Genomic DNA, 16459 nt, shown 5'->3' with positions numbered 1-16459 from the left:
TATCGTTCATTCACAGATGTGTGACCTCCCTTTAACCCCTGAACTCTGTCTTGTGTGTGATTGTAGTGGATCATCTCAGAGCTAGCTTGCTACACCTACTCCATGGTGGTGGTTCCCCTTTATGACACACTAGGCCCAGACGCAATACGGTTCATCATTAACACTGGTAAGAAAACACATCGGGCATTTTCAATGCTGCTCCAAATTGAAAACACGAGACTTGATTATCTTAAACTTTGACTATCTTAAAATCGTTCTCAAAGTCCGGATGAACTGGGAAACTGACAAAACCTTCGTTGTTATTATCCTTATTTTGGGGTGCGTGTGCTCTTGTGTGCGTGTGTGATTGCAGCGGACATCTCCACAGTCATCTGCGACAAAGCAGAGAAAGCTCAGGTGCTTTTGGAAAACGTGGAGCGGAAGGAGACACCAGGCCTGCGGAGAATCCTGCTGATGGATGCCTTCGACCAGGCCCTGGTGGAGCACGGGAAGGGCTGTGGTGTCCACGTGCAGGCCTTGCAAGAAGTCGAGGTATGGAATATATGGAAAGAAAGTAAGGCAAAGAGGTTTAAAAACAATGAACAGCTTTTTAATTGTGCGTTCTTGGATATTTATAAATACTATTGATTAAGAAAACCCAAGCATATTTCAGCTTTTGTACTATTCATTGAAATGTTCCAAACTTACAGCTCATTATCTTCTCTTGAATGTAAAATAGGCGTATTCATTGCAATCTTGTTTTTAGCTGATATTTGCATGCCTATGGACTTTATTGCATACAGTGAACTTGTTGATAACCTATTCAGACTGATGACAGACATGGACTCTCATGTCAGTGCATTTATTATGCCTGTGAAACTTTTATGCTGCTTGTATAAGAGTAACAAGTGCTACAGTGATGCCCCACTCTGATAGTGCGGTGGCGTTCTGGAGTCTGCGACGCACCAACTGAAACGCTGTGTGTGGCATAGTCTAAACAATGTGATGTAGAGATTTGGTCAGTCAAAAATAAGTCTCGAGCACAAAACACTACGGGTTCATGCTGGGTAGAATATGAACAACAATGCATGCCACGGTTAAATAGGTCTACCACGTGCTCTTATGAACACAGAGAGGGATTTCACAGCTCTCTGCTTGCTTTTCTGTAAGTGTCAATACTGCCGAGCAGTCATAATGCATGCTTGTTAAACCAGTATTTAAGTGCCGTCTTGCTTGCTCTCTTAACTTACGTCCAAAGTATGCGAAGGCCGTTCGGCACGAAATATTTTGATCAATGGCGAGTTGCCAAAAGACAACACAAGCAGGGATGCCGTGAGACATAGCTGTCATTTTTCTGTAATGATTAGTGGTTATGAAAGGTGTTTGACCTATGAGAAATGGAGGCTCGGGTGGTTAACAGGAATCAGAACATTTTCCTGGAAGACTGTGACCCAAAAACGCAAAGACATTTTCATGATTGATCTCTAGCACTTTTGAGTAGCAATGCAGAGCCATACATGTTCAGTTTCAGACCCGTTGAGAATAATAGGCCAGTGGAAGTCACATAATGTCAATGGGTTGTTCAGTCAACACATTTTGTGGTGATTTGCCCATATAGAAAGGTTTAATTGTAACAGGTTTTTTTTCATGCTGTTGTTTTCAGGCTCTGGGCCGAGAGAACTACAGAAAACCCATAGTAAGTACAACAGACTCAAAATTCTACTACAGTAAATGCTCAATACTGCATATATGAATTGTCACAGAATTTTTTGGACATGTACCTTTGTAGAAATTGCATTACATTAATTATGGTGCTCTAATATATAAATACTGTAACTATAGTATAATTTGTCATCCAGGTTGAAATTTGGTAGATTATTGTAAAAATAATGTTTACATTTACTTGCTCAATATGCCGGACATTTTGTGTATTACTCCATGATATTCTAAAAGCAGGCAGAATACTGTGTATTTATTTTTTGTTTTTATCTTACAAGATCATCAGTGCAAGATTTGAGCTTTTGATCAGGTACCTTGCTAAACAGAAATAATTAAATAACACTTGTAAAAAGATAATCATTTGCCACGGGTTAATGCAGCCCCACTTCCGTGAGGGAGATAAAATCTCCCCTTCACGTTGATTAAAGCTACTTCACCGGCAGAGAGGGAAAAAAGCATTACGTATCAAGGCCACCGCATGTTTTACGATAAAGTGTATCATGCTGAAGCAGTAGCAATCAATTAGTGCCAGCACGAGATGGAATTCTGTTTAAATTATTTCCCTTGGCTCAACTGTATAATTCAATTGGATGTATTGAACGCACACTCTCTATTCAACGTCAGCGAGGCAGTGACATAAACATAAAATACTCTGATTGCAAGAATTTGGTTACCCTGTTATAGCATCATGGACAATAATATTGACAGAAGAAGAGCACAGATCCAAAGACTAAAATCATCCCGTGCTTTACAGTAATCTGTGGTTACAATCTGTGTCGGTGCAGGATGATGTTGAATTCTTTTACGACAAGTTACATGTAATTAATTCCATTTTTTCTTTTTTGTGTTTAACCACAGCCACCAGCACCAGATGACTTGTCTATTGTGTGTTTCACCAGTGGAACCACAGGTGAGAGTTGGGTGTGTGTGTGTGTGTGTGTGTGTGTGTGTGTGTGTGTGTGTGTGTGTGTGTGTGTGTGTGTGTGTGTGTGTGTGTGTGTGTGTGAAAATGTGATGCATAATTTGTTTGATGATGGGAAGTCACACACGCCTCCATCTGGGACAGCGCAGGTGAATGTGAGTAACACAAGCAATTAGGAAATAATTGACAGAAATGAAGATAGTTGAACTTTGATCTCAGTTTTAAGTTTCGAATAGTCAGGAATCAGTTGGTATTAATCCACATTGGGGCTCTAGTACTTGGACATTTGGCTCTCACTAGGATTTTGACTTGCCTGTATACAAACAAAACAAAAAATAGTTACATCACAATTGATTTTGATCAATCAGACACGTTTTACTCTGATATCTGCCGACAGTTTGGATGGAACAACGTGCCCGTGATGAAATACTTTTTCAAGACATTACTTTTTCACCTAAATTCCAAGCCATTGAACACATTCGCATTCACGGCACTTTTCTAAAAGTCACTCTCTCGTTTACATTTACTTTTCAAAAATGAGTCATTAAGTTTGAACTGCACAATGTTGCACATCAAAAATAAGTTGCAAATAGCGAACGGCTTGCCTTTCTACTGTTTCGACTGGGGCGTTGATCTCTTCTGGAATTCATTCAAGCGTGCCAAGTCAAACTTGGATCACTCATGGAATTGTTTGGTGTTTTTGAAAACGGTAAACATGTAATTATTGATGATATGAAGTGTTGATAAAGTCATCGCCTGGTCACCTGTGAACTCATTGGATAAGCATGCTGAAAAAAAAGATTTACTGCATTGATAAACAAACACTGCAACTCCTCAGCAACAACTCTGCCATGTGCTTTATGGCATAGGAGTTCTCTCAATACTTCTCTTAAATACTGCACCGCTATTTACGACACTCATTACAGGAATGTCCAGTTTTGACTCTCCAGTGATATCTGTCATCTTAGATGCTAGTGTGGTGTCATCTAACAACAATAAGGGTTTGGCTTCAGCCAACAGGAAAAGCCAAACAAATGTGGGGTCGCTTAAGGACAGCAGTTCATGAGTAGAGGAGGCTGCCACCTGCTGGACAGAGTCCCTCATGTGGCTCTGTGTTTCTGGAGCGATCCCTCAATCTTTTCTCTGTGTGTGTGTGTGTGTGTGTGTGTGTGTGTGTGTGTGTGTGTGTGTGTGTGTGTGTGTGTGTGTGTGTGTGTGTGTGTGTGTGTGTGTGTGTGTGTGTGTGTGTGTGTGTGTGTCTGCTGCCACACCTGACATTGCAAACAAACAACCTTAAAGCAAGTTACGAACTCTTGTTTTTAATGCCATTAAATTGGATTTCTGCTGAGCCAGGTGCCTCTTCATGTTGGTTCGTTGACTGGATCTGTGCTTCTCTGGCACATCAAGGGGATTTATCTCACATGTTGTTTGCCTTTTCTTTCTCCTCAGGAAACCCAAAGGGAGTCATGCTCACCCATGGGAATGTGGTGGCTGATTTCTCCGGCTTCCTCAAAGTAACAGACGTAAGGCCCCCCCCCCCCCCCGACCTTTCACTTCTCAAATCTTACACTCTCCTCCCCCATTTTTGACTATCATTTGGTTTTAGCATTTCGTCCTCTGAGACACACATCTTCTCATGGTCACGTTTCTCTTGTGCGAGATCACTTCAGAGTGTCTAATTGTTTTTGTCCTTTTGTCTCCCTGCAGAAAGTAATTTTCCCCAACCAAGATGATTGCCTCATCTCCTTCCTGCCATTGGCTCACATGTTTGAGAGGCTCATTGAGGTAAACAGGCTCATCTAATATCCCCGACCACAGGAATGAGAGAGTTTATGAGTTTCAGGATGTTGGCGGGGGCAGAGGAAGGCTCTCTGTGTGGAGTGTCGTTGACCGTGGGCGTCAGTTATTCAGGGGGAGGGAAGCGGAGAGGGCGGTGAAACTTTATCCACCTTTCCTGCTTTTTTGTCAGTTTCGTTTTCCTACTAGGATGAATCATTGCCAATTCTGGAGGTCACAACCAGGGGTGTGCAAGTTTCATCACTTTGTAGTCTACTAAGATAACAGTGCACCCACACGTCCTCATGATAACTCGTATACAGACAATGACTGTTGGTAAACAAATGAAAGCGGAGATTAAAGGAACTATTGAAACTTCACCTCCTGGCATAATAATGTCTCAAATTAGAATGATCAATTGTATTCTGGCTGTTCCAGGTTGGGAAAAACACAATCCCTAAGTTTCACTTTTAGTCAGAGTTGGAGTCATGGGTTAAATGAATACAGGAATTCCGGAGAATTTCCACCCACCCCTCCAGATGAGCACATTCCCTGTGTGTAGACTTTTGATTCACATCTTTGAGCTCGGAAACTTCATTATATAAAAGATCGTGATTCTTGTTCCGACAAGTCACTGCGTTTCGCATGATCTGTCTGACTGAGATGATGTGAAATTGTCAGATCACTGTAAAAAAAAAAAAAAGAAGAAGAAAAAAAGGAACAGGAACTTGATATTTTTAAACCAAAAAATCTTACAGTTGCTCAATAAAACCACCTTTTCTCCCATTTACGCCACCTAGTACCCCTATAACTGAATAATGAAATAGATCTCTCTATATTGTTTTCACAGTTCAACTCAAAAAGCTACATGAAGGGACGTCCAGCCCACATCAAACAGAAAAACTACCAAATCCGCATTACATTTCTCAAAATTGTGGCTTACTACAGTATTTTTAATGGAAAAATCCAATCACACAGATACACAGAGGAAACATCCCAGCAGACTGTTTAGTGTTGTTTTATACAGTAAATGCATCGATTATTGATCAGCTTGTTGCATCTTTTACTTCTACTCTGGCGTAAAACAACAAAAAGGAATGCTCAGGGAGAGGTACAGATACAACATTTGAGTGGCAGACATCTGGTTTAGTGTATGTGTGCAAGTATGCAGGTCAACAGAATGAACTAAGAAGGCTACTTTCACACAAATTTGGATTTGATCTTTATTCAGTTACAGTCGAAGACACAGTTCAGGGCTTAATGGCTGGTGATTCCCACCAAACGTGTGTAAAAAAAAATATCCATAATTTCTTCATTTGTCTTTGTCAGGTTTTCATGTCATGTTTGGTAATGGTCTTGGGCTGATTTAGCACGGTCTCACTGATAAAACTGTTTCAATACATTCACCCTTGTATCCACTGGTGGATAGACACACATCGCCTTGCCTATGCGTCCATTCACTTTTGTTGAATTACCTCGAGACGCCGGGAGGTCAAAAGAACTTAACAACTACTGTCAAACTCAAACTAAGCTGACAAGACACAAAGAATTTTTTTTTTTTTTTTTTACTACCAATGTCTGCGTGCCACTGTGCTTCGACTGTTTAAACAAACTGTTAAATACAAATCCAGTGCAATGCTATTGTTCCAGGCAGTGGATTTACTGAACTGTATATGTGGGGAGACGTAGATGTATCCGGTCGCAGCAGGTTAAACCAGCCTGGTTTGTTGTGAAAAGTCTGACACCCAGACACAGGAAAACACCTAACTTCCCCAGAAAGCAAAGCACGAGTTCACACATTACAAGCAAGTATGCCAATCCTACATAAACATAAACACAACTCCACCGTATCTGATAGTGGTGATGTTTAAGTAAAACACAAAAACATGGTCAATGCATCACCATGTCCTCGGACGGTTTGAGGAGCCTGAGTAATGCCACGTAATTACATGGCAACAATTGGATTTGAGTTCATCTTTTCTTACAAACAGATCTTTAAAAGGGGTGTGAATGCACCAGAAAAGCTCAAATTCAACATCAGGCAGAGTAAACAAAAAAAAAAAAGGACTTATGTGTTTATTTCTCAGATGAGTGCGGAATTGTTTATCATGCCATACATTTTCTGATTCATGTGTTGATCTGCATCAGGGTTGGTTCAAAAGCTTATCATCCCTTCGCGCCTTGAGTGTGAGGACTGACAGGAGGAGTAACACACCGAAGTTTCTCTAATAATTAGATAATGCTTACTAATATTGTGCGTAATGAGTCATGGCTCATTACGCACACATGACTGCTCATGCCTTAACATGTAGAGTGCATCGTGGCAAAAATAATCAAGTTGATCTCATATAATTTCACATGAAAGACAAAAAAAAAAAAACACAACAGTGTTCTCTGCTTTCAACCTGTGTAAGGCAATGGGAAAAAGACACAGTGGTAAAACTTGCGGCATGCAAACTATAAGGTTCCTCTTTTTTCAAGAGTGTGAGAATTACAACTCTGACATTTAAGACAAGTTTACACCAACTGCTACTTCATGTGATTTCCTAAAAAAAATGTTTTCATTTTTTGCCTGAAATAAATAAATATATAAATAAATAAATAAATAAATGAATGAATAAATAAATAAATAAATAGATTAATGAATAGATTAATAGATTCATGAATAAATAAATAAATAAATTAATTAATTAATAAAAATTAAATGTCTTGTAAGTTTAGCATTAGTTACTCACCAGCATTGTATCTTTAACATTAGTAGTACAGCACATTCAAAAAGGTTCATGCCTATGAATGAAATCTATGACTAAGTGTACGATGAGTCAGAGGTTTTGTGAATTACTGTGACAGTTGCAAGATTTTTACGACAACGGAGTTCCCACATCTGACTGTTTTCATGGTTGTTGAAAAGTGCCTGTTGTGTCTGCTGCAGTCTGTGGTGTACTGCCATGGAGGACGGATCGGCTTCTATCAGGGAGACATCCGCCTCCTGTCAGATGACATGAAGGCTCTACGGCCGACCATTTTCCCCGTGGTGCCTCGACTACTCAACCGCATGTATGACAAGGTGAGAAGAGCCAGAAAGATATGGAGGAAGCGTCAAAAAGCAGGAATGCCAAACATACAGCGTTCCACCTGAAACCGCGTCAGATTAAATCTCAGGTGCTTGCAGTTATTAAGGGAAGGGAGATGATTGGACAGGAAAAAAAATAAAAAATTTACTCAAAAAAACATGCCGGTGTGCCGGCTGTCTTGTCATTTTTGAGAAGAAACAAGAGCACAAACATTATAATCAAGGCTCAATGCACTGCCTGACTGGAAGATGTTTTTCTTGATGAATCAAAATTTTGAAATACGAAAATTGAGAACGGGCTACTTTTTTGCAAGCAAGATTCCGTGAAATCCAAACTATGAGGATGAGAACGTGAAACATTCTTGCTGAATTCTGCAGATAGTCTCTCAAGCTGAGACGTAACAGCCCTTTCAAGTCTGAAGACTGATAAGAATCTTTGGTGCAAAAAGGATTTCGGATTGCAATTGTTTAAAGATAGGTTGTTTATCACAGGCTTTGTGAAAAGATTCGGTGCAAGGGAGTGTATTTGCACTTTTAAAGTTAAAAACTCTGTCACTGAACCACAGAGAGAGGCGTTCAGGTCTTGTTTCTTCAGAAATGCCTAAAATGACTTGATGTTGAGGTCCTCAAATATTCAGATATGCTTGAAAGAGAAAAGATAATCTCACGATAGCGTTTATGTGTTTGATTGCTGCGTCCTTTGCAGATTTTCAGCCAGGCAAACACCCCGCTGAAGCGTTGGTTGCTCAACTTTGCTGCCAAGAGAAAAGGTGCTGAAGTCAGCAACGGTGTCATTCGCAGCGACAGCATCTGGGACAAGATCTTCTTCAGTAAGATTCAGGTGAATAGCCCCTCCCACTGGACACATTCAAATACTGAAAACTTTTGACGTCACTCAACTTTATTCTATACATTAACATGCATTTGTAAGTGTTCCCGTTAAATGTGTTATTGACTTTTACAAACAACGGCACATTGCAGTTCAATATATTTCTACTATTTGACCCTTACAGTGGTCTTAAGAGCTTGTTTTTTTCTAATAAGTCACCTGTGAGACATTTTTAAAATCATACTTAATTTGAATTAATAAGGCAGTTGTTATGTTTCCCTGGAAACCTGCGTCCAGTCAAATATTTAAAAAACACCAGCATAAAACAAGCAGGTGTAAATGACAAGTAGCTACTATGACGACTTTTAAATATCCTGTCAGAAACCCTATTGATTGTTATTAAAATATTGTTATTGTTCCTTCACGGTGACACTGAAACATCAAATAAGCATTTCTCAACAGAATTAGATATTCCAATGTATTTATTCAGAATTGACGGACAAAGAGTCAGAAACCCAACAGTTTTCATCAAACTCAGACTTGATTTGTTTATTGTCTGTTCATCTGTCTTTGTTTGAATCGAAACAATGTGAGTTAATATTCCACGATGTGACCACTCTGTGTACAGGCCAGCCTGGGAGGAAGGCTGAGGATGATAATAACAGGAGCAGCTCCTACCTCACCCAGTGTCCTGGGATTCCTCAGAGCAGCCCTGGGATGTCAGGTCAGACACACGCACCACGCACACACACGGCAAACAGAGACACATGCAACCACACACACTCCAGGTCACGCCAAGGGGCAATTTAGGGTCTTGAAATTAACCTCATTTTTATTTGGCCTTAGGGAGGGAACGCTCACACACACACACACACACACACACACACACACACACACACACACACACACACACACACACACACACACACACACACACACACGGGGGAGAAAATGCCAACCCCACAATGAAAGGCCCCGGCTAGTATTTCAACCCAGACCTTCTCGCTGTGGGGGCTGCGCGCCAAACATCAACATCTTACTGTGTCAGCCAGAAATGTGGAAGTGACCAAATATGGTTGCTTTCCTGTTAAGAGGTTAACACTGTCACATACATCTTTAAAGTTAAAACTTTCTTTAAAACGGCCAAGGTGCTTCTAGTTTTAAGCCTGCAGAGACGGAGTTGTTGGGCTTTATGGAGCTGCAGTGTGAGTTTCTGCTCTATTTCTTTTTTCTTTTTGTTTCCTGGGATGGTACTTGGGATGGGTGTTGCAATTCTTTGTCACCACTATCTCACTGTACACTCTTTGCTCAGCACCTACAGTTGACAAACACCATTGGCACCAGTTGGGGAACAGGGTGAACTATTTTACAGCCGAAGATAACCCTCAAGAGAAGATAAGAAAGAAAAAAAGGGCGAGCAAAGCCTTCACAAAGAGATGTACGAACTTAACGACACAAGATTATAGAACATGCAAACTTGACCATGCGTTCGAATAACAGCGAGGACTGCAAGTGTGGCCACCTTCTTCCCACTGCCCTCTTTTCAACGTTGGCTTTGTCCGTGTGCAGGTGTATGAGGCATACGGCCAGACAGAGTGCACAGCTGGCTGCACGTTCACCACACCAGGAGACTGGACCCCAGGTGAGCGTCAGCGCCATCACACGGCTTTCTTATCTCGGCTCATGTGTGCTCATGGAAGCTCAGTTCAAAGGTCCAACACTAAATCTTAAAGTGTGTTTGACTGTGGTTAATGTTTCTGTGCACCTGAGACAAATACTGTAAGTATAGTAGTCCCCTCCTTGTCTTGGTGTAAAAGTGTAATGACATAGCTAAAACTTCAAACTATGACATGGCATAATTGCACATACTAGTACTAGTACTAGTACTAGTACTAGTACTACTAATACTCAACTGGTTTGGATTGAAGTGAATGATTTATGAATCACATTCAATTGAGAAATAGCAGTGCAGGAGTGAGGGGTTGGCTGCCTTACATGGGAACTTGGGGAGGAAAAAAGGAGAGGCCTGGAAGGATAAGAGACAAAGAGGGACTGTTTGGCTGCAGCATTAGCTGTACACTTACGTAATTTCCAATGTCGAGTTGTAACTGCTTGTGTTTATTCTGAGGGGTGTTGGCTTATGTCATACAGTACATAACGTCGAAGAACTGCAATGACTTTTAAAGTGATTTTTGTTTAGTCGGATGAGCTTCAGTTCAGTATGTTGTTTGATAATCTATTTTGAAGTGTCTTTTTATTTGGCATTCATTTATTTCCCATACCTACTTTAACCAAGTCGGGGTCATTCGGGTTTATCCCAGCTGTGCCACTTTTCCATCACAGACTCATCAACAAACATATTTCCAACTTCATCAACCTTGGGACCGTGTGTTTGTTCAAACAGTCAGAGACTCTTGAGATTACCTACGTAGGCACCAGGTCGAACTTGAAAACATAAAAAGGAGCTAATATCACTCCATCTTCATGCCACCCTGTCTTGTTAACAGTAAATAATAAATGATACACGCAGCTGCAACTTTATCAGTTAAAGATTTACAACAGATCACACCAGATGTAAGGCACAGGTCTGAACCTGATGTGGGGCAGCAATGAGAGAACTGTTAGATAACTGCAATTGCTTTAATAACATCAAACTATAGTCCTGAATTGCCCCCTGCTGGTTACTTCTGGTATGCCATGACATGTATGAGCGAGTTCCTTTTTGATTTAATTAGAATTTTTAATATGTAACGAGCACCAAGAAGTTTTGAAATTGACTTTTTTTTCTTTATTATGTTTTCCATTCAAACTGGATCGTTGTTTTTGAATATGCCATTTGAGTGCTTCTGCAGTTAAGAGCAAACCAAAGCATATGAAGAAACAGGTTGTTTGATTTGTTTGTCTGACAATAGGTCATGTGGGGGCTCCGCTGCCATGTAACCTCATCAAACTGGTGGATGTTCCTGAGAAGAACTACTTTGCCTCAAAGGGAGAGGGCGAGGTAAGCAGATGGTTTTTCAGAAGAAAAAAAAAGATCGATTCAAGTTCACCGAGTACAAGATCAGTTCCAATATTACACCACAAGTGTCTCAAGGAAGCGACTGAGGGAGCAACTGCATTTTACAAGCTTTTCCTCCAACTTCAACCATTCCCCACTCCTTTCATCTCTCCTCCAGGTTTGTGTAAAGGGACCAAACGTGTTTAAGGGCTACCTCAAAGACCCGGAGAGGTCAGCCGAGGCACTGGACCCAGACGGCTGGCTCCACACCGGAGATATCGGCAAATGGTTGCCTGTGCGTGCATACAGCTTGTATCAACTTTTTTTTAATATATATATATTTCATTCTGTGTGTGTGCGTGTTAGACATCCTCATCTTGGATCCTCTTCTCATTATCTTTTTGTCACATCTCTGCTCTGTTTTAGAATGGCACGCTGAAAATTATTGACAGGAAAAAGCACATCTTCAAGTTGGCGCAGGGTGAGTACATCTCTCCCGAGAAGATCGAGAACATCTACATCAGGAGTGAACCTGTGGCACAGCTCTACATTCATGGGGACAGTCTGCAGGTGAGGACAGGGAACCATTTCACTCAATTTGTGGCTCATCTCGATTATTTAATTGATTCAGTTTCTAGCTGTTTGGCCATTTCTTTCATTGTTTCCTGTGCTATCTTCAGTCCTGTCTGGTAGGTGTCGTGGTTCCCGACCCTGAAGTCATGCCTGAGTGGGCCAAGAAGAAAGGCATATTGGGCACATACAAGGACCTATGTAAAAACACGGTAGGTAGCACATTTTCACCTCTTTCAGAGGTGAGTTAGTCATATTCACACGTTACTTGGTCACACCGGTTTGGGTGTTATTGTTTTGTCACTCCAACACACGGACAGGCATGAGTGGAGAGAAACCTTCTCGGCTACTTGATCCACAGCCCCTGCAACTGAAACCTTTAACTTCCCTCTTATGTTGCCAGGTTTTGAAGAAGGCAATTCTTGAAGATCTGGTGCGTCTGGGCAAAGCGAGCGGCCTCCACTCTTTTGAGCAGGTAGACAGTTAAAAATCTGGAAAAGCAAAAAATACACAGAAAAAGGTTGTTGTCTTTTCTTTTTTTTTTTTTTGGAAGATACATTATATAATCGTAGGCTTAAAATTACACTATATCCTTAACGAACATAAGGATATAGTCCTATAGTCTAACTGTTAATAATAGTTAGACTTACACTGACATCAAGGGACTCTTGTCCTACAATTCATAACTAAGTTATGTTCCATTCATAGGTGAAGAACATCTACATCCACAATGATATGTTCTCCATTCAAAACGGCCTCCTGACTCCGACACTAAAGGCTAAGAGACCGGAGCTGAAGGAGTTCTTCAAGGGGAAAATTGACGACCTCTACAGCAGTATTTCCATGTGACGGCCACCGGACTTCATTTTCCTTCAAGCATCCGAACAAAGAATTCTGCTTCGACCTGCAGTGAGACGATGATGTGTCACCTGAAGCTTACCATGCTTTGGCAAAGAAAATAAAAATCTGGGCCCAACTGTGAAGGATTGAAATTACCTGAACAAAATCGAACGAACCCTTTCGTGCATGCAGGATCTTAGTGGTGTAATGCTCAGCTCCTGTTGTAGACACCATAGCATAATTTCTCTTGAAGCATGCATGAAAGGGTTGAGAGAGAGAAGAAATGTTAAAAAATATAATGCAGATTGGCTTATGGATTGTATTATTATGCATGCATTTACTGTGTCATGGTCCCTCAAATATGAAACAAGATAGCTTTTTCTTTTGTTTAGCCTTTAATGATTATGTTGTATTCTTTAAACCAAACATTTTTATGAATTTTCAAAATTAAGAACGTTCTTATTTTATGTGTTGTCCAGAAGAGGGCAGTGTGGATTAGGTGCAAATTGTTGTTGCTGGTGATAAAGGGGATGAACTTCCATCAATTGCTACAGAGACTTACACCCACACAGGGAAATTGTGGACGTAGTGTTGACTGAGATCTGACAATCCGTCACACTGAATAGGTGAACATGGACTGGATAATATCAAAAGATGCGTTTATAGTACCGAGATAAAATGCTTCAAAAGATTTATTGAAATGTATTTAATTTGCACAACATGCTTGTTCACTCAGCACACCTAACAAATTCTATGTTGATCTTAATGTAAATGTTTTGCTTTTGTTACTTTGATTAAGTGACACAGTAAATGCATGCATGCAAAAAAAATAATCTCACTATTGTACATATAGCAATGTACATCATACCATTTTTGTATGACTTGTTTTGATTTTGGCACCTCAAATCTTCCATAAATTGCTATACTGCTCCTCTCCTGAATCATACCTTCAAACCCCAATCAAGTAGAAACTCAGCCTCTCTCAAACACTTGAGTTCATTTGTACTGTATGTCACTCTCTCTTCTCCATCAGTCCAGAGCTACCAGCCAAACACAACCCAACAGCTGAAAAAAAAAAACCTTCTACAATCATACGACAGCGAGCGTGATGTCTTTGTATGTAGTGTAGCTCCAGGAGATGTCTAGATGTGTAACAACGCTGACACTTTGTTGGACAGTAACAAACTTATTCCCCCGGTGGGAAAAAAGTAGACTTTTTGTTCGATGTGAACGCTGCTCACGGCAGTGCCAGTTATTAGGGTGTGATATAGCACCCTGAACTGATACAAGAATCAAAGGTATGTATAACCAAATATTGTACAACTGTAAAACAAACAAAAAACAAAAAAAAAATAAAAAATCCTTCTGTTTGGGGTCGGATTTAGAATAAGAAGGTTCAAGTAGCAGCTTCTGCAGTTCCAATCATTGCTGTCCGCATCGTCCCATGTAGAGCATCTCGATGTTTGAGCCACATCCGAGTCACAATTCACGTCATGTATTCACTCTTTCATCAGTACGGCTGCGGGTCAGAAGCTTAGCATGCATGCTCCTTGTTTATGTAAAGGTCTGGCCCAGTGTAACGGTCAACGAGGTTCACACTCTACAGTTGGAACAAACACAATTTTTTTTTTTTTTTTTTTTCCTGTTTCCAAACATCTTTGCACAAAGAGTATGTCAGGTAAAAGAAAACAAAAAGAAAACATGCAAAACCAGGGCTCAGGGCAATGCATGCAATTTGCCCTGCATTGCTGAGGCTATTGGCATTTGACTTGAAAAAGACAAGTACTTCTCTTTGGGCCGTTTTTACGCAGCTGCCAGCAGCTGTTAGAGCAGGATGCACTCCACTCACTCACTGAAGGTAAATAGAACAAAACGTCAACTTTTAAATGAAACAAATGTGTGTTGTTTTTTTTTTTAAAAGGGGTTTACACTTAGAAGTAATGTATACGCTTTTTAAGTTGATTACCGTCCCAAAGCATTGCCGATGCGGATGTACATAAATGAGGACAGCTAGATGTAAGCATATTTATTAAATCAATGGTTTGAATGGATTTTTTTCTCTCTCTTTTTTGCGTGTAGTGAGATGAATTGTACCTATTTATTTATCTATTCGGCTGTAAAATGGAATCAGCACCATATCCTTGTAATGATTGAGTGCAGCAATAGGGACGAGGGAGGGCAAGGACTAGGACAAGGGGCGTGTAATAAAAGATACTCTGGAATGATTTTAAGATGGTGTCTTCTTTCTTTTTCTCATTTATTCTTGTTTGCCCTTTACAAACAGGTTTCACGTGTACAGCTCCTCTATGAATGCCTCAGTGCTCTTTGATGCTGTAATAATAAAGAAATCAAATCACTTTTTTGATGATACTCATCGAAAAAATAATTGAACTCTCCTACCAAACTGACATAGTGCTTCTACACTTTCCTTCTTATATTTTTAAAGTCTTATGGTTTGAGCTTTCATGTAAGTTAGTTCCAACAGGTGGTTTTAATGGTTAGCACTCTCACCTCACAGCTATATGATCCCAGGTTCAAGTCTTTCTATGTAGAATTTGCATGTTTTAAAATGCTTTTAAAACAAGTGAACTGCTCTGTGAAATAATTATGAGGACACATATCAGTGCAATCGATGATTTAAGAAATATGATTTGTTAATGTTGTTAACTAAACAAATCTAGACTCTCAAAACTAGATATAGGTAAATTGAGCAAAACCAAACTCTCTAAAATAGAGACTCTAAAAATCAAGATCTAGACACTTAACATGTGACCTGGACTTTTCAGAACACACCTGGACACTTGAAAACAGACTGAGACTTCAAAGTTAACGCGGAATCTTTAAACCTCAATTATTCAGATCACACCAGGACTCCTTAAAACACACCCTGAATTTGCAGGGAGATGCAGATTCTTTAAATAACACGTTGGTTTGATAATCAACACAAACACTTTTCAAAGTAAACTTGACCCCTGGATTCTTCAGACCTGACCTTTCAATCTGAACTGTGCTCTGATTTTTCAAACAAGACCATGATTCTTAAAGCTAGATTTGTGAGTAATTCAATTACTTGGATGCAGACGTCGGCTCTATAAACTAACTCTTGAAATTAACTACAGTTATGTACACCAGATCTGAACTGAAAGACCATTTGAGTGACATCCACTTCAACTTTTTAAATCACATAAACGTTTGAAATGTCCTCGATTGAAGGCTCTGGTTGAAATAATTCAAGTTTATCATACAGAGTAGGTGGTCATATTATAGAGTCCACTTGTAGCGGGTAGCTGCCCGTGTGAAGAGCCAGGGATTTATTGAAGAGGCAGATCAGTTCTAAAGTTAATTAGTCTGTGTCTACTTTAGAGAATGTGGGTTTTGAGGAGTTTGGACGTAATAGAGACATTCCGGGTCTGTTTGAAACAGTTTGGATTGACAATTTATGGTCATGTCTGCATTGTTTAAAATGTAATTACCAAACACATTAATATTCTTAAAATAACACAATTTTGCAGGATAATCTAAACAATGAGAAATGTATTGTAAAAGCTTTTTAAAGACATGGGGATTTCAACACATCAAACTTTGAGGATAAATAGATGCCATTTTGGGTCATTTTTACCCGAAAGTATTTATTTTGTATATAAATTAATTTTTTTTGGTTTTGTTTTGCTTAACTAAGTGTTTGAACTGGTAGGTGTTTTAGCATATCCATTAAGATTTGAAGTTCACTTGTGGTCTGATTTTGTACTTTAT

At 39.9% G+C, this 16459-nt stretch overlaps 1 protein-coding gene across 8 annotated transcripts in view; it reads left to right on the top strand.

Moving 5' to 3' along the window:
* acsl6 (acyl-CoA synthetase long chain family member 6) overlaps nt 1-14935 on the top strand; it is a 32895-nt gene extending 17960 nt beyond the window's left edge. For 3 of the 8 annotated variants that reach the window (XM_080483331.1, XM_080483332.1, XM_080483333.1), the window contains 16 exons: nt 67-166; nt 353-531; nt 1643-1675; nt 2557-2608; nt 4070-4143; nt 4328-4405; nt 7329-7463; nt 8176-8310; nt 8927-9022; nt 9868-9940; nt 11211-11299; nt 11475-11591; nt 11723-11866; nt 11977-12078; nt 12270-12341; nt 12575-14935. In XM_080483331.1, coding sequence (XP_080339457.1) covers nt 67-166; nt 353-531; nt 1643-1675; nt 2557-2608; nt 4070-4143; nt 4328-4405; nt 7329-7463; nt 8176-8310; nt 8927-9022; nt 9868-9940; nt 11211-11299; nt 11475-11591; nt 11723-11866; nt 11977-12078; nt 12270-12341; nt 12575-12715 — 1620 coding nt within the window. In that variant the 3' untranslated portion in view covers nt 12716-14935. The remainder of the gene's footprint in view (nt 1-66; nt 167-352; nt 532-1642; nt 1676-2556; nt 2609-4069; nt 4144-4327; nt 4406-7328; nt 7464-8175; nt 8311-8926; nt 9023-9867; nt 9941-11210; nt 11300-11474; nt 11592-11722; nt 11867-11976; nt 12079-12269; nt 12342-12574) is intronic. The other 5 variants (XR_013936117.1, XR_013936119.1, XR_013936118.1 and 2 more) reach the window with 3 other exon arrangements.
* The last annotated feature ends 1524 nt before the right edge of the window (nt 14936-16459 follow it).

Source organism: Lipophrys pholis, assembly GCF_963383615.2.
Source record: "Lipophrys pholis genome assembly, chromosome: 16".
NCBI lineage: Eukaryota > Metazoa > Chordata > Actinopteri > Blenniiformes > Blenniidae > Lipophrys > Lipophrys pholis.
This window is presented reverse-complemented; position numbering and strand designations above follow the sequence as displayed.